Source organism: Tenrec ecaudatus, chromosome 4, assembly GCF_050624435.1.
Source record: "Tenrec ecaudatus isolate mTenEca1 chromosome 4, mTenEca1.hap1, whole genome shotgun sequence".
Lineage (NCBI taxonomy): Eukaryota > Metazoa > Chordata > Mammalia > Afrosoricida > Tenrecidae > Tenrec > Tenrec ecaudatus.
In genome coordinates this window covers 195,746,048-195,769,363 of record NC_134533.1, presented here as the reverse complement: position 1 = coordinate 195,769,363, position 23,316 = coordinate 195,746,048, and the positions used below count along the sequence as shown (strand labels likewise).

Below are 23,316 nucleotides of genomic sequence, written 5' to 3'. Positions count from 1 at the left end.
AGACAGAGACTATTGTCAAATTGATAACGGTGTATCAAACCACGGTATAATATGGCACTTGGTCAGCTGGCCTCTCTCTACACCTAACCTGAATTTCCTCTAGGCTAAAATACTTCTTGTTCCAAGACAGAAATTTCTTTTCTGGCTTTTAAAATATTATTGGTGGTCTTTTCTTTCATACATACATACATACATACATACATACATACATACATACATATATATATATATAAAATTTTCTTTTTCCTGTTTGTTTCTGGAAGGTTTCCTAGTTTATGACATATAGAAGTAAATGCATACGGACAGTAACTGATGCAATGGTTTATGGGGAGGGGTGTGAAAGGAACTGGGGAGTGAACAATGGATGTGAGAAGGGGGAAGGAACACTGGGATTGACAACTCTTTTAAAAGTGACAGCGATCGACACGAGGTGCCCAAGGGACCAGGTATAAGGCATCATGCAAAAAAAAAAAGAAAAGAATATGTGTGTGTGTGTGTATGTGTATATATATATATATATATATATATATATATATATATATACACACACACACACACACACACACATATACCATATTGAATGAAGGGGGAAGTGCAGAGTGGAGACCCAAGGCCCAAGTGTCGGCCACTGGAGATCCCCTCATAGAGGGGTTTAGGAGAGGAGAAGGGTCAGTCAGAGTGCGAGGTAGCACCGACGAAGAGCACAGCTTTCCCCCAGATCCTGGATGCTTCCTCCCCCCAACTACCATGATCCGAATTCTACCTTGCAGGGCTGGATAGGGCAGAGGTTGTACACTGGTACATATGAGGGCTGGAGGCACAGGGAATACAGGGTGGATGATACCTTCAGGACCAAGGGTGTGAGGGGCGATGCTGGGAGAGTGTAGGGTGAGTGGGTTGGAAAGGGGGAACTGATTACAGGGATCCACATGTGACCTCCTCCCTGGGAGAGGGACGGCAGAGTAGTGAGATTCTGGATAGAGCAAGATATGACAAAATAACGATGTATAAATTACAAAGGGCACATGAAGGAGGGGGGAGCGGGGAGGGAGGGGAAAAAAAAGAGGACCCGATGCAAAGGGCTTAAGTGGAGAGCATATGCTTTGAAAATGATTGGGGCAGGGAATGTATGGATGGTGATAAGAGTTGTATGAGTCCCTAATAAAATGTAAAAAAAGAAAAGAGGAGAAAAAAAATGATTAGGGCAAAGAATGTACAGATGTGCTTTATACAACTGATGTATGTATATATATGAACTGTGATAAGAGTTGTATGTGCCCCTAATAAATTGTTTAAAAAAAAAAGAAAGTAAAAAAAAATGAGTACAAGCTGAACATCTTCTACAATTGATTGTGGTCATGATTTTACAACTCTTCTTGATATAATTGAATTATTGGATTGTATACTATGTGGATGAAGTGTCAATAAAACTGCTTCAAAAGGAAAATAACTTCCCCCTCCCCCTGTGAGTGTCTGAGACTATAATCCTTTTACAGGAATACAGTAGCTCATCTTCCCATGGAGCGAGTTGGTTGTTTTGAACTGCTGACCTTGTGGTTAGCATCCTAACATATAACCACTAAGTCACCAGGGCTATGAAAATAAGGCACATGGAACCTTAATGAATCAATGCATTTGAATTATGGTGCTGGCAAAGAACACTGAAATTAGTATTAACTGCCCAAACAAACAAATCTATCTGGAAGAAGTATAGCCAGAATGCTCTTTGTCTCACGTGCTTAGGACATGTTATCAGAAGAGACCAGTTCCTGAGAAGGACATCATGCTTGTAGTATAGAGGGAAAGAGAAAAAGAGACTCTCGAAAAGATAGACTAACACAGTGGCTGCAACAAAGGGCTCAAACATAACAATTGTGAAGATGGTGCAGGACCAGACACGGTTTCATTCTGTTGTACATAGGGTCACTGTATGTCAGAACTGACTTGACAACACCTAACAATGGGAGGAGTGTCCATTTGAAATCCCTCTAGGATTAAACAAACAAACAAACAAACAAACAAACAAAAGTCAATCCATGGGTAAACAGAGGACACCTTACTAAGAACAACTGAGAGCAAAGCACATGTTTTGGATCCAGGGCTCCTGTACTGAGGACCTTCTAGAACTAGGAGCTAGTATCACCAAAGACTGTGCTTTGTATGAAAATGACAGCAGAGATGGTGATGACGGCGATCTCAATGAGGACAGCGTCTATGATGACCTCACACCAGCTGAAGCTCTGCATTTGGATAGAGATGATGAGGATGAATCCAGTTTTGAAGGATTTTAACTCTTTACAGTTTAGCTAGGTTGCTGATTGAGCTCAGGGAATAGTACTCTTAAGGTATCATTGTTGATATCTTATTGTTTTTGTTGAACCTACTTTCCACTTACTGTGCTGGTTTGCGAATGGTAAATGACTTGTCCTTTTATTTAATGCTTTTTATTTAAAATGAATATTTAAATACATTACCCCACTGATGTCTCAATTTTTAGTAATTTATTTTCATTTGTTTTGATTATTGAAACTCACCAATAGCTTCTGCATTTTCCACCCTAGGCTTATACTCGAGTCAATCAGTTTTTCTGGTTTCCCAGGTAATAATTAAGTACCTTGGCTTATACTCCGGTCAGTTTATATTCGAGAATATGTGGTAGAATATGGGGGTAGAAAATGGGATCTTAAAAGCCTGAAGTTAAACAAGCGGTCACCTAGCAGAGAAGCAACTTTATTGTACTTTCTTGTTGATGTAGACTAGACTTAGATAATTAAAGAGTTAAATAATATCTGACATTAAGGTGGCAAGAGCAGATAAAAATGAGAAAAAGAGAGAAGAGCTGCTTAAAAGCGAACATATCATTGAAAGTCTATTGTAGGCCCAAGGAGCCCTCATAGCGGAGTTAGGCATGGGCTGCTAATCAAAAGGTTGGGGGTCACACACACCAGCCCCTTCACAGATGTATAGGCAGTCTACTCTGGTAAAGATCTCAGACACCCTTCTAAGGGTTACAATTTGAGTTAGAATCGCCTCACGAGCAGTGGACTTGGTTTTACTATGTGTCAGGTACTTTCTTGGCACTTTACCTAAATTATCTCAATTAATGCTTGCTCCTTCAAGCTTATAAAATTTGTATTATCCAGATTTTTCCAAATGAGGAAACAGGAGGCTTAGACTTCAAAGAATTTCAAAGATCACAAAGTTTAATAGAAGGCAGGGTGGCAGAATTTGAACCGAAATTTGTCTGATTACAGGATCTGTGCCTTTCATACTATCTTCAGTGCAACACAGAGCTTGGCTTATTTGTGTTTGCATTTGTAAACAGGTAACTTTGAATTACACTTCAATTCATTTTACTCTAAACCCTGTAAGTACTTGGGATGTTGTTACTATGTCTGCTATTTTCATGGTTTAATTGGCAGTCGGTAAAAGCAATTCTAGAGCTTGAGTTGCACCCATAGGGGAAGTCCTTTTCCGCTGACTTGATCTCCTTTGACATCATACCTTCTCTCTACCTTTCCCATTCTCACCTCTCCTACAGACCTGGAAACCGAGAACTAAATATGCACAGATTCCTGAAAAGGAAACAGACCCTCAACTTCTATTTCATAAATCATAAATTCATTCAAATCTTTAAAGTACTTTCTCAGGGACATTGGTGTGTTTAGAACTATGTGAAGCACTGGAGATGCTAGCAAGCAATACAGACTAAATTCCCTACCCTGGTTAAGGATTAAGAGGAGACCATGAAAAGAATGGTAAATTTTTATGAATTTAAAGAGAATATTCACTTCAACCACCTCAGTTGTCTTAGTAAATCTCAGCTAAACATAGTGAGATAGCCTTTACAATATAACAAACATATCTTCAAGGTACACATCAACACTAAAGTTATTTATAACAAAATTAACATAAAAATAACGGTAGGGTCAAAGTTTAATCATACTTAATTACATGTGATTGTACCTTTACTATAGAAAAGCAAGTTATTTTAGCTTTATCTATAATGTAAACATTGTATTCTATTAGGTCCCTTTACTCATAGGATGCCTACTATTTACTGTGATCTCCATATAGAATCTCTCTCTATACCTCCCATATTAACACTTCTCTAATTTTATTAATGTGAAACATAGCTCACTTCAAACACATGCATCTATCCCCAATAAATACCCCTATCGTAGCCTAGTTAAACTCAAATATTGCTAAGATACTTGCCTATTTTACGAGTGTGAGCAGTACAGCCACAATATAAACTATTTTATGGAACAAGTGTACAATTACTTCATAGTATAAAATCGTATTTTAGGAAAATTTTTTTACAAAGAGTACAATTTCCTAAATGAAATGTACCTGGCCCTGAAATTAAATTATATAAAATATATTTTAAAAGATAAGAAGTCTTAATGACATCTTTAAAATCTACCTACCATCAAACCATTTCTTTAGACTACCACTGGTTTGAGCCACTGTGACCTCCACCTAGGACTGCAACTGTCTGAGGGACTGTTCAATCAAGTCTAGTCTGAATGCCCCACAGAACGCTCTCCACCATCGAATCTTTTATTCATTTTCTATTTCTACTAACGAGAATATATGTAACGGCATCTTTATTTTCTTCTGTAATGTACCTTAAACACTCAGGGCAGAACCTGGTACATGATCAGTATTTGTAGAATAAATGAAGTCAGTTAAGTTTCAGTTTAGGAAATACATAAGAACCAAGTCATATATAGTCAATTAATTTTGAAAAATCATAGCGACAAAAGATAAGTTAACATGCTCTCATTACAGAGCTTACCATACCAGATAAAATAAGCAGTTCAATGATTTCTGCATCTCCAAGATAGGCAGCAGCATGCAATGGGGTTCTTTTTTCATTGTCCTATGATAACAAAGAAAGGTAAAATGTAAGTTTTAAAATAAGGCTTATTTTAATATAGTTTAAAGAAAAAACACAATAATATCAAATTATTACTCCTACAAATCTAGTCTAGTCTTCAAATCCCAGTATATTTTCTATGAGAAAAAAAACAAACTTTCAAACAGGTATCAAAAGTGATATTATTTTTAAAATAGCTTGTAAAAAAAGAGAAAGGGGTGATCAGTCTAGACCCCATATTGGCACACCAAGCACAGAGGACAACATCTCTGCATGGAACTACTAAGGCACAGAGAGGATTGTAGGGCTGACAACAGCTCATGACAAGCTGCCCCTTCATTGGCACATACTGCGACAGAGGACAATACTAGGGACACATAGCAGGGAGGAAGTGCTATCTGAACACGCCCTCCGTGCCCCCCCACAGTGGGGCAAACCAAGAGGGAACATAACAGATCAGCAAAAGGAGTAAAGCAAAGCCACAAAGCCCCAAAGAGCCCCCAAAATAGACTTCAGGCAAGGAGAGGCAGCTCTCCCCAAATTCTCCCAGGACCAGTGGGGAGATAGATAGTCATGAAGGTCAACAGACAGACCTAGAACTATGTATGTTTTCTCTTTTTTCAATTGCTTGTTTTCTAATTATTTGGTTTATACCATTGTTGGTATGCCTACTTACGTAGGAGAAAGCAACAGGGCCAATGGTTTCTCCAGGAGAGACTTGGGGGGAGAAGGGTGTGGTGAGAAAACCAAGCCATAGGCAGGGGAACAACTAGGGAATTAAAAACAACAACACGAAGACAAAGAGATCCAGGGGGCATTGGAGCAACAGCAATCTAGCTGAGAGGAAGTCCTATGAGGCAGAAGTATGGGTGATGGTGGGGAAGAGGGAAGGTAAAAGGAAACAGGAATGATCTAGGCAGCAAAACTATGGATAGAGGTATTAGCATAGGTGTATCCATATGTAAATATATTAATCCATAAAAATAAAGGTATTGGTCTATGTACAAACATATTTATATGGCAATACACTGAGATAGTGGACGGACTTCGAGCCTTGCTCATGCCCTCCCCTCAATAAAATAACACTTTGTTCTACCAAACTCTCCTACCCTACCAGCAAAATTACTGAAGACAAAATGAGTGCATAAGCAAATGTGAAAAAGGAAGATGATGCCCAGCTATTAAAAGACTTAGTATCTGGGGTCTTAAAAGTCTTGAAGTTAAACAAGTAGCCATCTAGCAGTGAACCAATAAGCCCACAATGAAGAAGCACAACAGCCTGTGCAATCATGAGGTGTCATCGGACTGAGTAACAGGCATCAGAAGACCCTGAACAAACAAACAAACGAAAACATATGGTTTAGAACAATGGGGGTTGGAGCAGAGACCCAAAGTCCACCTGTAGACAATGGAATATCCCCACTCAGAGTGGTCCCAGGGAATGAAAGAGTCAATCAGGGTGCAGTAAAGCACTGATGAAACACACAACACTCCTCTGGTTCCTTGAGGCTTCCCCACTATCATGACCCAAGTGATGCCTCTCACTTCGAACTAGAGTGGAGCATGTACACAGGTACAGATAAGAGCTCATGACACACACAAGCCAGGAACAGGAATGGGAACATCTATACCAGAAGGGTAGGAAGGAGGGGAAGGAGGAACTGATCATAATGACAGACACACAACCACACACCCCTGCTCAGGGGGAAGAACAGAAACCTTGGGGGAAGGGAGACAGTGGTCATTGTGAGATCTGAAAATAATAACTTATAATCAAGGGGTCACGGGGAGGGGGAGATGATACCAAGGGCTCAAAAGAAAGCAACTGTCTAGAAAAAAAATGATGGTAACATATGTAAATATGCCTTACACAACTGATGAATGGATTGTAATAAGGTTTGTAAGAACCCCTAATAAAATGATCTTTAAATAAATTAAGATTCTTAAGACTATTTCAGAAATCCACAAGGATAGTTCTACCCTGTCCTATAGGGTTGCTATGAGTCAGAATCTACTTGATGGCAATGAGTTCAGTTTGTTGATTATTTTTGAGTGAGGCTAGGCAGCATGGAGGTGATACGTACAATACAATGGAATATTTAGTTACCAAGAAAAGTGACATCTGTGTACATGCTAAGTGATCCCACATGTATAAAATATCTAGACTAGGAAAATGCATATGGATAAAAGTTCATTAGTGGTTACCAGGAGTAACCGGGGTTTGGGGGGGGGGGGAATTAGGGTTTTATTGCTGGGAGAAAAAATTTCCCCTAAATGTGGCTAATGGTGTAAACAGATAAGTGCTTAAGTACTAGCAAAAAAAATCTGGCAGTTGGAACACACTCAGAAGTTTCTCAGGAGACAGGCCTATCAATCTAGCCACAATCTGGAAAATACAGAGCAGTTCTACTTTGCACATATGGATGGAGTCACCATACATCAGAATCCATTCAGCAGCAACTAAAAGCAACAGGTAAATGTGGGGTTAATCAGAGCATATGGGAGCAAATGAAGGGGGAGGAAGAGACTGGAACACATCCTGGCCCACCAACCCTTGAGGACTCTATTCCCACTCAGAGCAGCAAATCCAGAGAGGACCATATGACCAGCACCACTATGGGACATGCCATCCCTCACTGACCCATAGCCCTACAGGGACAACACTGGAGACAGTGGGAATTCTGCCCGATCTGATCCCACCATACCGTGGCAAAACACTTAAGGGAATGGAAAAGAACAGTAAGGGGAACAGAGCACCCAAGTCCCCAGGAATACCAATGATGGACTTAGGGGCAAGGGCTTAGCACTGCAACAGATTCAACTGGAAAATATGCCTAAGGGCCAACAAACAGTCCTTGAACTAACTATAAGCTTTACTTTCTTGTTGTGTTTTGTTTTTTGGTCATTGGCTTCTTGTTGCAATTTTGCTTTATTTTGTTGCTTGGTTTTGCTCTGTCTTGTTTTTGTGCATGTTATTATCTCCCCAGGTCTGTCTAGATAAGCTTGGCTGGATGAACACTCTGGAGGAGAAAAAAACGGGACCAACAGTTGGGGGGGGGAGCATGGGAGAGGGGAAGTGGAGGGAAAGGTAGTGGTGGTAACAAACCCAGGGACAAAGGAGCAGCAAGTGATCCAGGTCAGTGGTGAGGAGGGTGTGGGAGGCCTGGTGGGCGTGACCAAGGGTAATGTAACCAAGAGGAATTACTGTAACCCAAATGAAGGTTGCACATGATAGTGGGACAAGAGGAAAGTAAAAGGAAATAGAGGAAAGAGCTAGGAGGCAAAGGGCATTTATAGGTCTAAACAAAGGCAAATACATATGTAAATATATTTATAAGTGAGGATAAAAGTGGAACTAGATCTATGTGCATATATTTATAGGTTTAGTATTAAGGTAGAAGATGGATATTGGTCTGCCACTCAAGTACTCCCTCAAGGCAAGAATACTTGGTTCTGTTAAACTGTCATTCCATGATGGTCACCTTCCTGACAAGATTGCTGAAAACAAAGTGGGTGCATAAGCAAATGTGGTGAAGAAAGCTGATGGTGCCTGGCTATCAGAAGATATAGGGTCTGGGGTCTTAAAGGCTTGAAGGTGTGAACAAGCGGCCATCTAGCTCAGAAGCAACAAAGCCCACATGGAAGAAGCATACTAGCCTGTGTGTTTATGAGGTGCCGAAGAGATCAGTTATCAGGCATCAAAGAACAAAAAATCATATATTGTATGCTCACCTCCCTGATGTGATCGCTGAAGACAAATGTGTGGATAAGCAAATATGGTGAAGAAAGCTGATGGTGCCCAGTTATCAAAAGATATAGTGTCTGGGGTCTTAAAAGGCTTGAAGGTAAGCAAGCATCCATCTAGCTCAGAAGCAACAAAGCCCACATGGAAGAAGCACATCAGTCTGTGTGATCACGAGGTGTCGAATGGATCAGGTATCAGACATCAAAGAACAAAAAATCATTGTGAATGAGGGGGAATGCAGATTGGGGACACAAAGCCCTTCTGTAGGCAATTGGACATCCCCTCACAGAAGGGTCACAGGGAGGAGACGAGCCAGTCAGGGCGCAGTGTAGCACAGATGAAACATACAACTTTCCTCTAGTTCCTAAATACTTCTTTTTCTCCCACCCCCCACTATCATGAACCCAATTCTACCTTACAAATCTGGCTAGACCAGAGGATGTACACTGGTACAGATAGGAACTGGAAACACAGGGAATCCAGGACAGATGACCCCTTCAGGACCAGTGGTGAGAGTAGCAATATTGGGAAGGTCGAAGGAGGGTGGGGTGGAAAGGGGGAACCGATTACAAGGTCCTACATATAACCTCCTCCCTGGGGGATGGACAATAGAAAAGTGGGTGAAGGGAGACATTGGACAGGACAAGATATGGCAAAATAATAATTTATAAATTATCAAGGGTTCATGAGAGAGGGGATAGCGGGGAGGGAGGGGAAAAGTGAGTAGCTGATGCCAGGGGCTTATGTGGAGAGCAAATGTTTTGAGAATGATGAGGGCAATGAATGTACAAATGTGCTTTACATAATGGAAGGATGTATGGATTGTGATAAGAGTTGTATGAGCCCAATAAAATGGTTAAAAAATTAAATTTGAATAAAAATTATCAAAGAAATATCTATATACAATCCAAAAATGAAACAAAAATGCTTAATTATATACAAAGATAAATAATGATCTATGAAAGGTACTAACAATTAATGATTTTTGTTACGTTTAGAATTTTTGCCTGTGTACCACAATTAATTTCCACAGGTCATATGATTTATTCCAACATAATACCTTGGAGCAAACACCATGCTCTGAACAGAAATCACTCAACACACCATGGTTGAGAAAGCTATAATTTCAAGATTACCTCAAGCCCATTGTCCAATTTATTCATTGAAATAAAATGACCCTTTGCAAATAAATCTTCAGTTTACTCATTAACACAGTAGTTCATTTAAACTATAAATTAACAGTCTAAACCCTACTGTCATCAAGTAAGTTCTTACTCACTGTGATTCAACATAAGGTTTCCGAAACTATAAAATTCCCCCCTACCCTGCAAGGAATGCCTGGTGGATTTGAAGTACCCATTAATCTTTATTGATAGGTCATCCCTCCCCTCCTCTATCTTTCTCCTCCCTCCTGGTATCGCTACTCCCATTCCTGTTCCTGGATTCCTTGTGTCTTGTACCTGTGTACATGCTCCGTACGGCCTAGATAGAACTGAAAGGCAGGATTGGGGTGATCACAGGGGGTGGGGGGGAGTAGGAAGCGTCAAGCAACCGGAGGAATACTGTATGTTTCATCAGTGCTATACTGTGCCGTTTGACTCACCCCTTCCTTGTGACCCTTCTGTGAGGGGATGTCCCACTGTCTACAGATGGGTTTTAGGTCTCTGCTCCGACCCACCTCGTTCTCAAGAAAATGGCTTTTTTTGTTTGTTGTTTGCTTGTTTTGGGTCTTCTGATGTCGGTTACCCTGCCCCATCGACACCTCATGATCATACAGGCTGGTGTGCTTCTTCTGTGTGGGCTGTTGTTTCCCTGATAGATGGCCAATTATTTTACTTCAAGCCTTTAAGAACCCACATCAGTGGTTCTCAACCTGTGGGTCACAACCCCTTTGGGGGTCCAACAACCTTTCACAGGGGTCACCCAATTCATAAGAGTAGCAAAGTTACAGTTATAAAGTAGCAACAAAAATAATTTTATGGTTGGGGGATCACAACATGAAGAACTGTATTAAAGGGTCGCAACATTAGGAATGTTGAGAACCACTGCCCCAGATGCTTTATCTTTTGATAACTGGGCACCATCACAGATTGCCAAGTTGTAAAAACAAAGTGTTCTTGCACTGAAGCATGGCTTTTGAGCAGAGGCACATAGTCTGTCCATTACCTCAGAGTGAACTACTTGTACTCTCCCAAACTACCCACCTTGCTACCAAGGATCCTGATTTAACATCAGACCTACCTGGACAAATTCAGACTACTGAGCAGTATTAGCCAAACACAATTCACATACCTAAGTGAATCATGTACACGCGAGGGAGATCTGAAATCAGATGACTCAATGCCTTGCTCCTATTAATATATTTTATGACTCATATGAAAATTGCACTTATTATTTACAAATCAAGTTGTCAATAAATTTGGTCAATTGAATAGCTTGGTCAATTTCAGGAAGAAAAATATTAACCATTCTTAATTTTACAACCAGTTAAATATTGAAAATTAGGCTTAAAATGTTTTCCTATTGCTTTCCAGCAAAATTTACTAAAGTGGAAAAAAACCTATCCAGATAAATATATTACTTTATTAAATATATCTTTTGAATCACTGTAGGAAGTAAAATACTGGAAAAATCTAAAATGTTCAATAGAAGAATGATTACCTAAAATTATGGAACATAAGAAGCCCTTAATCAACATTTATTTAATTCACACAACTAACCAATATTCTTCTTCTTGAGTAACATGAAGACCAGTAACCTTGGCATGCTATAGTGAATTTTAACTAGTAAAAACCAGAGTTGATGGCAACTCACGGCAACTCTATATGACAGGGTAGAGTTGTTCCTGTGCGTTTTCAAGGCTAACTTTTTATTGGAGTAAAAAGCCCAAGGAATTAATTCAAACCCACAAAAGCCCTGTAGGACAAAGTAGAACTGCCCTATAGAGATTCCAGGCTGTGAAAGTTTACAGATGTAGACTGACCACATTTTTCTCCCACAGAGTAACTGGAGCAATGGAACCAATGACTTTTTGGTTGGTTGGCTGGCATTAGAATCTTCCATCACTACAGACAGGGGGCACAGAAAATAGGAAGTAATTGCACAATCATTAAGTTGGGCACTAAAGAAAATCTTCAGTAAGTTCAAAAAGATATAAAGTGTTATTGAATTGGTGTGGCCAAGACACAGAAAACACTTAGGAGAAATAATAAACACACAAAGGAGTTTTGCCTTAAAACTGTTTTTTATGCATCCAAAAGTCTCCTATCACTTGAAAAAAACAATAACCTACTGCCATCGAGTAGATTCTAACTCACAGTGACCATATAGGGCAGAGCATTACTACTGAGATGAAATCTCCATGGGCTCATCCAACGCTTAACCTGTCACACTACCAAGATGGGGTTCAGTGGTAGTGTTCTTGCCTGTCACAAGGGAAACCCAAGCTCAAATTCCTGGCTGATACCATATACCACTTGAAAAACAAAAAAGAACTAAAATTGGAGTTGCAGCTAGTGCCTTGTTGGTATAATCTACAAAAGAAAGATGGCACTAAAACTGTCAGTGAAATCAAGAAAAAAGGTTTTGGTCCAATACAAAAATACCAGCTGGCATGTACCTATTGTTATAAGAGACACACACACACACACACACACACACACACACAAACTTCTTATGATTCTGTGCTTCAGACCTCAGTTTACCAACTACCAGATATGAACTTATCAACTGACAGGCCTTCTAGCTGTGCATACATACAACAAAACACTATGCTCCCTATGTAAATTAGAGCCTCCTTATAAGTTGAAACTATTTCTTAATACAGTGTTAAATGAAACCAGGGCGGTCAAAGTAACTGTGCATGTACAAGGTATCTACAAAAACACAGGCTCGAAGATTCCTTAAATACCTCTGAAGAATGACCTAGAAACTGATAAAAGTGATTTCTTCTTGGTACAGAAAGCTGACAAACTAGTTTGGAGTGAAAAAAAATTCACTCAACTGAAAGGCGTGTGAATGAATAAACCCTAGAAACAATTTCCTATACTAGGTCTTCCCTAAGTCCCAGGTGCCCATTAAAAAAGAGCAAGAAAAAAAATTATTTTGAAGCCATTACATCTCAATGTAGTATTCCAAAGCAGTTCCAATTAGAATTGTTAAATGCCCCATCTGACTCAAGTGTTTTTCAACCCCATGGCTTTTGATCATATAATATGATCTATTTTTCTGACATTTCTCCTGCAGAGGAAGGAAGGAGGGGTGGATGATGAAGAGAAGGCGAGGGAAATGGAAGAGGGGGAGGTTGATTTTTGAGTCTTTTTGCTCATCTCTTTGAAAATATAAACAAAAACTAGCTTTAAGTATTACAGGGAGTTGTCCTGAGGGAAATGAGAGACATTTTAGAAGAGTTAAAGAATCCCAGTGCTGCTAATCAGTTTGAGCTTGGGCCACAGGCATATTCTGACTGACGCATTGAAGAAGAGATGTATAAACATTTGGTCAGAACATAAGGGACTTCTTTTGTTGTAACTAAGCTATTCTGTATTTTCAATGTGGTGGTGACAGAAATTTATATATGATACAATGTCATAAAATTACACATGAAGACATTTACTAGTACTTTTGTTCAAATGAGTACACACAAAAACTGCTGCCAAATATAGTTCTTTTAACTGAATTATATTAATAGTCTGGTTTTGATAATAACTATGCAAGATGTCATAAATGGAAAAAGCTGAGAAATAGAAACATAGGACTTTTCTACCAGGCATGCACTTTCTGATGTGTCCATATTTTATTCAGAGTAAGTTAGGATTTATGGTGGATCCTGAGAACAGACCAGGAAAAAAGGTTGGATTTAAGCAGAAGTGCCACCACTTGCCTGTCAGTTTGCTGTATGGTAGTAGCTTGTGTGCTGCGGTGATGCTGGAAGGTAAGCCATGGTATTTTCAAATACCAGCAGGATCACCCATGATGAACAGGTTTCAATGGAGCTTCCAGATGGAGACAAACTAGGAAAAAAGAATAGGCTGTCCACTTCTGAAGGCCTAGTTGTACTATCCATACAATAGTAGCAGATCATTGTCAGACACAGTTCCAAAAGATGAACTCCTGACATTAGAAGGTACTCAAAATGAGACTGGGGAAGAGAAGTCTCCTAAAAATATAGTAAACCACAATAATGTGGATGGATTAAAACGTTTGGGACCTTCATTTGCTGAGGGGTCACAACTCAACATGAGAAGAAACAGCTACAAATATGTTACTAATCAGAAATGTGGAATGTATGAACTATGAATACAGGAACATAGAAGTCATAAAAAATGAAATGGAACAAGATTGATAATGTAAGCATTAGTGGGCATGAGTGAGCCGTTTAGGCTGGTAATGACCAATCTGAATCAGAGACTCATATGGTTTACTAAACTGGTAATGACAAAATCAGGAGAAAATTGGCATTACTTACATCATTAAAAAGAGCATTTCAAGATCTATCTTAAAGCGCAATGCTGAGAGAGGACCAACAGTTCTCGAGGGACTTGGGGGTGGTGGTGGTGGGGAGAACAGTGAGCAAACAATGCCATAGGTAGCAGAACAACTAGGGAATTAGTCAACAATGTGGTCGTAGAGATCCTGGGGGTACTAGTGTAACAGCAATCTAGCTGAGAGGAATTACTAATAGGCAGATGAAAGACGAGCATGCTGGTGGGAAAGGAGGAAGGTAAAAGTAAACAGAGGAAAGATCTAGTAAGCAAAGCTATAGATAGAGGTATAAACACAGGTGTGCACTTATAAATATATTAACTCATAAAAATAATATTTATATGGCAATACATTGAGGTAGTAAATGGACTTTGGGCCTCTGCTCAAACTCTCCCTCAATGCAAGAACACTTTGTTCTAACAACATGGCATTCTGTGATGCTCAGCGGCAGGATCACTTTAGACAAATGGATGCATAAGCAAATGTGAAGAAAGCTGATGGTGCCCAGCTATCAAAAGATATAGCACTTGGGGTCTTAAAGGCATGAAATTAAACAAGTGACCATCTAGCAGAGAAGCAACAAACTCACATGGAAGAAGCACAGCAGCCTATGCGATCATGAGGTGTCAGCATCAGAAGACCCAAAACAAACAAACAAACAAACAAACCCATATGGTTGAAAATGAGGAGGGTCGGAGCAGAGACCCCAAACCCATCTGTAGCCAGTGGGACATCCCCTCACAGAAGGGTCACGAGGAAGGGATGAGTCAATCAGGGTGCAGTATAGTATGGATGAAACACAATATTCTTCTGGTTCCTTGAGGTTTCCTCACCCCATTATCATGACCCCAGTCCTGCCTTTCAGTTCTAGCTAGGCCGGATCATGTACACAGTTCAGATTAAGAACTCACACCATACAGAATCCAGATCAGATAAACCCCTCAGGAACAGAAATGTGAGCAGCCATAGGAGGAGGGTAGGGGAGAGGTGGGTAGAGGAGGTGGGAAGAAACCGTGGGGGAAGAGACAAAGGTCAGTGTAAGAAATGAAAATAATTATACTTTATGATTTATCAAGGGATCACGAAGGTGGGAGAGAGGAATGAGAGAGAAAAAGTGGAGCTGATACCAAGGGCTGAAATAGAAAGTACCTAAACGTTTAGAAAATAATGATGGCAACATATGTACAAATATGCTTGATACAATTGATGTGTGGATTGTTATAAAAGCTGTAAGAGCCCCAATAAAACGGTCTTTAAAAAAAACCCATAATGCTGTCAGTGACAGAATATCAATATGCTTAACAATAAAGTCCAGTTAACACACCTAAAATTAAAATTTATTCACAAGCTATGAAAACCAGTGATGGAATTCTACCAACTTCTTCAGTCTGAAATTGATCAAACATGAGATCAAGATGCCATTATAATTATTTGCAATTGGAATGTTATGGTTGGAAACTAAGAGGAAGGAACATTAGCTAGAATCTGGGTGGCAGAAACAAAAGTGGAGAATCGCATGATAGAATTTTGAATGATCTGTGGGGAGGAGAGGAGCCAGTCAAGGTGCAGTGTAGCAATGATGAGACATTGTTCCTAAATGCATCCTCCCTCTCCCCTGCCTCCACAATCATTATCCCAATTCTACCTTACAAATCCGGCTAGACCAGAGGATGTACACTGGTACAGATAGGAACTTGAAACACAGGGAATCCAGGACAGATGATGCCTTCAGACCAGTGGTGAGAGTGGTGACACCAGGATGGTGGTGAGAGGGTGGGGTGGAAAGGAGGAACCAATTACAAGGAGCTGCATATAACCTCCTCCCTGGGGGGTGGACAATAGAAAAGTGGGTGAAGGGAGTAGGTAAGATATGACAAAATAGTAATAATTTATAAATTATCAAGGGTTCATTAGGGAGGAGGGAGGGAAAAAATGAGGACCTGATACGAAGGGCTCAAGTAGAAAGCAAATGCTTTGAGGATGATGGCAACAAATGTACAAATGTGCTTGACACAATGGATTTATGTATGGATTGTAATGAGTTGTGTGAACCCTCAATAAAAATGATAAAAAAATTTGAATGAAATCGACATTCATTGCAAATACTGTTCATCTCCATCCCCAAAAATTCAACATAAAAAGTTGACTATACACATTGAATTCATTTGATGGAACAAAATGTAATCACACTGACTACATCTGTAGACAATGCCCCCTACCCACGCCTCCAAAAAAAAGCAGCTAGGGCCTGCTGTGGAACTAATCATCTGTTTATATGCAAGTTCAGATTGAAACTAAAGACAATTAAAACACATCTACAAAGAGCCGAGTTACATTCTCAAGTATATCCCAACTGAGTTCAGCAATCATTTCAAGAACAGTTTTGTCATGTTATCAGGGGATTTGTCCCTCAGGAAGAACAGCGTGCTTGGTGGAGTGGGTGGTCAGTGAAGGCGAGGAAGATCCTCAGTTGGGAGGAACCGACACAGTGGGTGTAACAATTGGCTCAATCATGGCTATGATTTTAAGGATAGCACTGGACGGGACAGTGGTTTAGTCTGCTGGTTACAGAGCTGCTGTGAGTTGGATCCATCTCAACAGCACCTGACAAAACCAACAACCTATACAGTAACAGACTGCCCCATCTCTCTCCTATAGTGTGGTTGTTGAGTTTGAACCTCAACTTTTAGATGAGCAGCCAAGCACTTACCTACTGAACCACCAGGGCTACTAGAACTCTTCTACAGCTTTATAGAAATCTTGATAAAATGAACATTTACTAGGTCATGAGTAGACCCAGGATTCTATATTTCTAATAGCTGCCAATGCTGCTAGTGTATAAACCACACTTTGACTAGAGAGGTTCTGATTACACACTCACACAATGGACACCTGCTACACGTAAGAGACACAAAGAAGAAAAAAGCTGTGGGTTTAAGGGTAGTAAATGCACACGCAACCATATCCACAAGGTACAAAGTGACAATATGTCCTGGTTTCAGCAGCTGATACTGAGCTTCTCCGTTGTCTCTTTCCACAGATGTAGTCAATTTGATTTGTGTGTTCCATTTGGAGAAGTCCACACATACAGTTGCTTTTTGTATTGTTGGTAAAAGGTAATTGTAATGAAGAAGTCATTGGACTTGAAAATTCTATCTTGTGCTCTCTAGCTTCGTTTCTATCACCAAGGCCTTATTTTCCAACTCTGTCCCTTCCTCTGTTTCCAATCACCAGTAATTATCAATGCATCTTGCCTGCATGTTTGATCAATTTCAGACTGAAGACATTAGCAAAAGTCTTCAATTTCTTCATCACTAGCTTTAGTGGTTGATACATAAACTTGAATTAACTGTTGTATTGCCTGGCTTTCTGTGTATGCAGAAGCTAGCTCCCTGGTACTGGGGTTGCACGTTGGGCTGTGATCTGCATGGTCAGCGGTTTAAAATCACCAGCAGCTCCACGAGTGGGCTTTTAATCCCGGGAAACAGTTACAGTCTTCAGTTACAGGGTAGCTATGAGTCAGCACTGTCTCAATGGTATATCACAGACAACATTGTACTTCAAGATAGATATTGAAGTGTCTTTTTCTAATGAATGTGACATAATTCCTCTTGAACTTGACATTAGCAGCAAAGTAAATCATATTACTGTCTGAATAAAAAAAATTGAAATAGTCAAAAACAAAACAAAAAGAATTTGACACATTGAACATTTATAATCAAAGATTTGATAGCTTGTGGGAGGTCATGAAAAGCATCATAGACAAGAAAGCAAAAGGTCATTAACAAGATTACAAAGACTAAAATGGATGTTAAAGAGACTCTGAAATTTGTTCGCGAATGCCAAATAGCTAAAGTATATGGAAGCATTAACATAAAAGCTCAAAGGAAATTTCCCAAGGGTAGTTAGGTTCCAGGAGACAAAGCAGAATATTTTAAAAGTTTCCAACAACAAAAAAACTATTGAATGATGCAGTAAGTATGAAAAGTAGAAGGAGCACACAGTCACCACATCAAAAACAGTTTATCCACGTTCAAGCATGTTAAGAGGTAGCATGTGACCAAGAACCAGTGGTATTAAAAGATGTCCAAAGGCTTCCAGCTTCACTTCTACCTAATTGTGAAAGACATCAGTAAAAACAAAGTCCCAGAAAGTAATGGAATATCAATTGAAATGTTTCAATGAGTTGATGAAGTTCTGGATGCATTCACTTGTCTGTTCCAAGAAATTTGGAAGACAGCTACCTGGCCAACCAATTTGAAGAGACCCATATTTGTGCCCATTCCAAAGAACAATTACCAAACAAGATACAGAACTTATTTAAAAACATCATTAACATCACATACACATCAAAACCTCCCTAAGGCAATTTAACAATGGTTACAGCAGTCTATCAATAGAGTTGCCAGAAATTCAACCTGATTCAGAAAAGAACATGAATGAGTGACATCATGAATGAAGTTTGATGGATTTTGGCTGAAAGCAGAGAATAAATACCAGAAAGTTTGTGTTTATCGACAGTGCAAAGGCATTTCTGTGGATGACAACAAACTACGGATCACATTGAGAATGGGTACTCGAGAATTCTTGGTAGTGCATTGAGGAATCTGTACACGAACCACGGGACAATCAGAAAGGTGTGTACCACTGCTGTATCCTTTCACCATACTCATTTCAATTTGAATGCTGAGTAAATAACTGGAAAGAGGAGACTAAGAACAACCTCTGATATGCAGATGACACAACCATGCTTTCTGACAGCAAAGAGGACTTGAAGCACTTGCTGATAAAGATCACTGACTACAGCCTTCAATATGGATTGTAACTCATTTTAAAAGAAAATAAAAGTCCTTCCAACTAGACTAATAGAAAAATTATGAAGTGAGAAAAGGTTGACCCCAAGAATTTCATTTTACTTGGATCCTCAATCAGTGCTCATGAGTAACCATCAAGAAATCAAATGACCTATTGCACTAAATCTGATACACAAAACTTCTTTAAAGTGTTGAAGAGCAAGGCTGTGACTTTTTAGACTAAGTGCACCTGAACTAAGACAAGGTATTTCCAAATGCCTCATACACACGTGAAAATTGTGGACAATAAGCAAATCCAAAGAATTGATGCATTTGAATTATAATGTTGGCAAAGTATATTTAAGAACCAACAAATCTGTTTTGTAATAGGACAACCGGAGTACACCTTAGAAACAAGGACAGCAAGACTTTGTCTCTCAGACTTTGGACATGTTGTCAGCAGACAAGAGTCCCTGGAAAAAGATATCACACTTGGCAGAGTAGAACAGCAATGAGAGGAAAACCCTCAATGAGATGAACTGACACAGTGACTACAACAATGGGCTTAAACATAACAAATGTTTGCAGGACGGTGCAGAACCGGGCACTGTTTCGTTCTGTTGTGAATAGGCACATCATGAGTCAGAAAAGACACAATCCCACCTAACAACAGAGAACTTAGTACTTGTTTACTCCCATCTTTTTTTAGAAGCTTCAATTTAAAGCAGATTTCAAGACCAGATTAAAATAAAATATGTAGAGTAGGATAACAGTGACGTGAAGTTAGAAATAACACCAGAGTGCAGTAAGAGAAAACATGCAGAACAAAATAGGATCCTAAGGAAGGGAAGCTAGAAATGACAAAGTGAAAGTGAGAACATTGTTCAAGAGAAAGACATAAAAGTGATATAAAAAATACATCCACTTTCAGGAATTCTATCATAATCTTCATAGAACTTTTGATTCTATAATGCACTCAGTTCCAACAAGTGTTCATATTCATAAAAGCTTAGGTAGAAAAGCAATACCTATTAGCACTTTCCTTAGACTTACTTTATGCTAGTAGTTCTCAACCTTCCTAATACAGCGACCCTTTCAAACAGTTCCTCATGTTGTGGTGACCCCCAACCATAAAATTATTTTCATTGCTACTTCAAAACTGTAATTTTGCTACCATTATACATTATAATGTAAATATATGATATGCAGGATGTATTTTGTTACAAATTTAATATAATTAAAGCATAGTGATTAATCACAAAACAATGTTATTATATATTTGAAATATTTATTTTTAATGACAAATGAGTGAAATTTTGTCTTGAAGCATGGTGTAGCATGGGTAACAGTTTGCATGCCGGTACTCCTATGTGGGCATATCCGCACGTGGGCGAACCTGCCAGGAGATGGATAGGGGAGCATTGTCTCCGTTCCTAAGACCATCAGGAATATGTGTTTTCCAATGGTCCTAGGCGACCCCTGTGAAAGGATCGTTCGAACTCCAAAGGGTCACGGACCCAAAAGTTGAGAACTGCTGATCTAAAGGCTCTACTCTATGAGTTGGCATTGAATTTAGATTTTTTTTTAAAGCTTTGCTGGAAGAATTCTATACTCTTTGGTTCATATAACTTCAAAACTGAAATTTTGGTATCCTCTAGGGCAGTGGTTCTCAGTCATTCTCACTGCTAGTTCATAACTGTAATTTTGCTACTGTTATGAATCAATGTAAATTATCTGACATGCACGATGTATCTTCATTGTTACAAAGTAAACAAAATTAAAGCATAGTGATTATCACAAAACAATATATAATTATATATTGTAAAGTATTTATTTCTAATTACAAATAAATGAAATTTTGTCTCGAAAAGTTGTGTAGCATGCTTAATATAACAACAGTAAACTACTGTTGTTTGAACCTTGATCTCTGGATGACACTGGTAAGACACTTCCCCAGTTGTGATTCATTCAATAAAACCAACTTCATTAGCTTGGATCATGTTTCAAAGAACAGTTCTTTGAGTTAGCTAATCTTTATGTAACACTTTTGACATTCATCAAAGTTGAAAGCTTGCTGAAACCAAGATGTTCACTTAAAAGTGGAAAATGCTTAACACACCACATGGGATCCCAAATTCAGTAGCTATTGCATCAATGGAGATACCATGCTCAAGGCTGGAAGATACCCAGTTGTAATCAATTTTTACCAGTTTCAAGCACAGAATCAAGGATTTCAGGATATTTACAAGCCAATTCTAAAATTTTTGTGGAAAAAAAAAACTAGAATAGCCAAAGGAATTACGAAGGAACAGAGAAAGTTGGAGCCTCACATTGTAATTTCAAGGCTTACTATATAACTATCATAAACAAGGCAGTATTGTTATGAGAAAAAAGGACAAACCCGTATATTCGAATAAGCTGAGGCACCTAATTTTACCACAAAAACTGCATAAAAAATGGGTTGAAACACTCAGCTTATGCACAAGTACATAGGGTAGCCAGGACTGAGAGTTCAAAAATAAATTCACATAAAAATGATCTGATTTAATAAAAGTACAAAGATAATTCAATGAAGAACCTACAATCTTTACCTCAACTGGTCCAGAACCAATGAATATCTTACATGCTAAAAATGAACCTTAAACAATACACCTAATATAAAAATTAGCTCATGAACCTAGAATTGCCATAAGAACTAGCAATTTAATTTCTAGGTATACACCCCAAAACCCAAACACAAAATATTGCATTATTCTGTATTAAATGTTGAAGAGCCAAGATGTCACTTTGAACAAAGAACAACAAAAAAATCACATCATTGTAAATGTGGGTGAGTGCAGAGTAGAGACCCAAAGCCCATCTGTAGGCAATTGGACACCCCCTTACTGAAGGGTAACAGGGAGGAGACGAGACAGTCAGGTTGCAGGGTAGCAACTATGAAACATGCAACTTTCCTCTACTTCTTAAATGCTTCCTCTCCCCACTATCATGATCCCAATTCAATCTTACAAATCTGGCTAGACCAGAGGATGTACACTGGTACAGATAGGAACTGGAAACACAGGGGATCCAGGACAGATGACCCCTTCAGGACCAGTGGTGAGAGTGGAGGGTGGAGGTAAGGTGGGATAGAAAGGGGGAACCGATTTTAAGGATCTACATATAACCTCCTCCCTGTGAGATGGATAACAGAAAAATGGGTAAAGGGAGACATTGGACAGTGTAAGATATGACAATATAATAATTTATAAATTATCAAGGGTTCATGAGGGAGGAGGGAGCGAGAAAGGAGGGGGGAAAATGAGGAGCTGATACCAAGGATTCAAGTAAAAAAGCAAATGTTTTGAGAATGATGAAGGCAACAAATGTAATGTGCTTGACATACAATAGACGTATGTATGGATTGTGATGAGTTGTATGAGCTCCCAATAAAATGATTTTTAAAAAATCACTTTATTATAAGAGAAATATAACAAGATTATCTTAAAAATAAACTTAATTTAATGTCTACATAAAAACAATCAATAAAAAAACCCCGAACAAAACCCCAACACCTTCCTTGTATATATTTATTTTCCAAACTGATACAAACTTGACATAGCTCATTTTGTAACTAAATAGCTTTTCTCATATTAAAAAACCACACATTCTAAATTGACTTACTATTTTCTGAGATGGTAAAAAGAATATACCTTATACTTATAATAATGTTAGTAAATAATACTAAAAATGATTCTCCATTAGAAGAAAACATAGTACATTACTAGCTTAAAAATATTTGTGCAATTTAAAACCACAGGGCGGCTTGAAAATGTTCCTGGAAAATTTCAATACCTATTAATTCAGTTTTTCTATGAACTTTCTTCAGTACCCTTGTTTTTACACAATAAATAATTACAGAACAAGCCATTTAAAAAATTGGAAGGTCTTATTATAATTTTGAGAGATGCATTCAACATAACTAATTTTGTCAATTAATTTGCTTTGATTATATACCTTATATTCATGGTAGATGAAAATAATTATGTATTCTAAAATACAAATACCATATATACTCGAATATAAGCCAACCCAAGTATAAGTCGAGGTACCTACTTATTACCTGGGAAACCAGAAAAACTAATTGACTCGAGTATAAGCCTAGGGTGGGAAATGCAGGATGTGAATTAACACAGAGACCAGAGGGGAGAGACAGAGCGCAGCCACAGACACATCCTTACCAGTTCAGCTGCCGGAGTAAGTGAATCACTATGGGTGCTTCTGTGAATTGGAGCCATCCATGTCATAGGATGGCTTTGATTGGTTAGATGTGAGTAAACAAACATTCAAAGCCCTGCAGTGTCAGCAGGGTTTTGAATGAACAGCAGAGGAACAGCGATCACCCGAGAGATGTTACACCTCGCTGGGGTACC

At 38.9% G+C, this 23,316-nt stretch overlaps 1 protein-coding gene across 4 annotated transcripts in view; it reads right to left on the bottom strand.

Annotated features, from left to right (window-relative positions):
* ANKRD28 (ankyrin repeat domain 28) overlaps nt 1-23,316 on the bottom strand; it is a 157,953-nt gene that overhangs the window by 78,514 nt on the left and 56,123 nt on the right. For all 4 annotated transcript variants that reach the window (XM_075547184.1, XM_075547183.1, XM_075547181.1 and 1 more), the window contains one exon: nt 4,807-4,885. In XM_075547184.1, the coding sequence (XP_075403299.1) occupies nt 4,807-4,885 (79 nt within the window). The remainder of the gene's footprint in view (nt 1-4,806; nt 4,886-23,316) is intronic.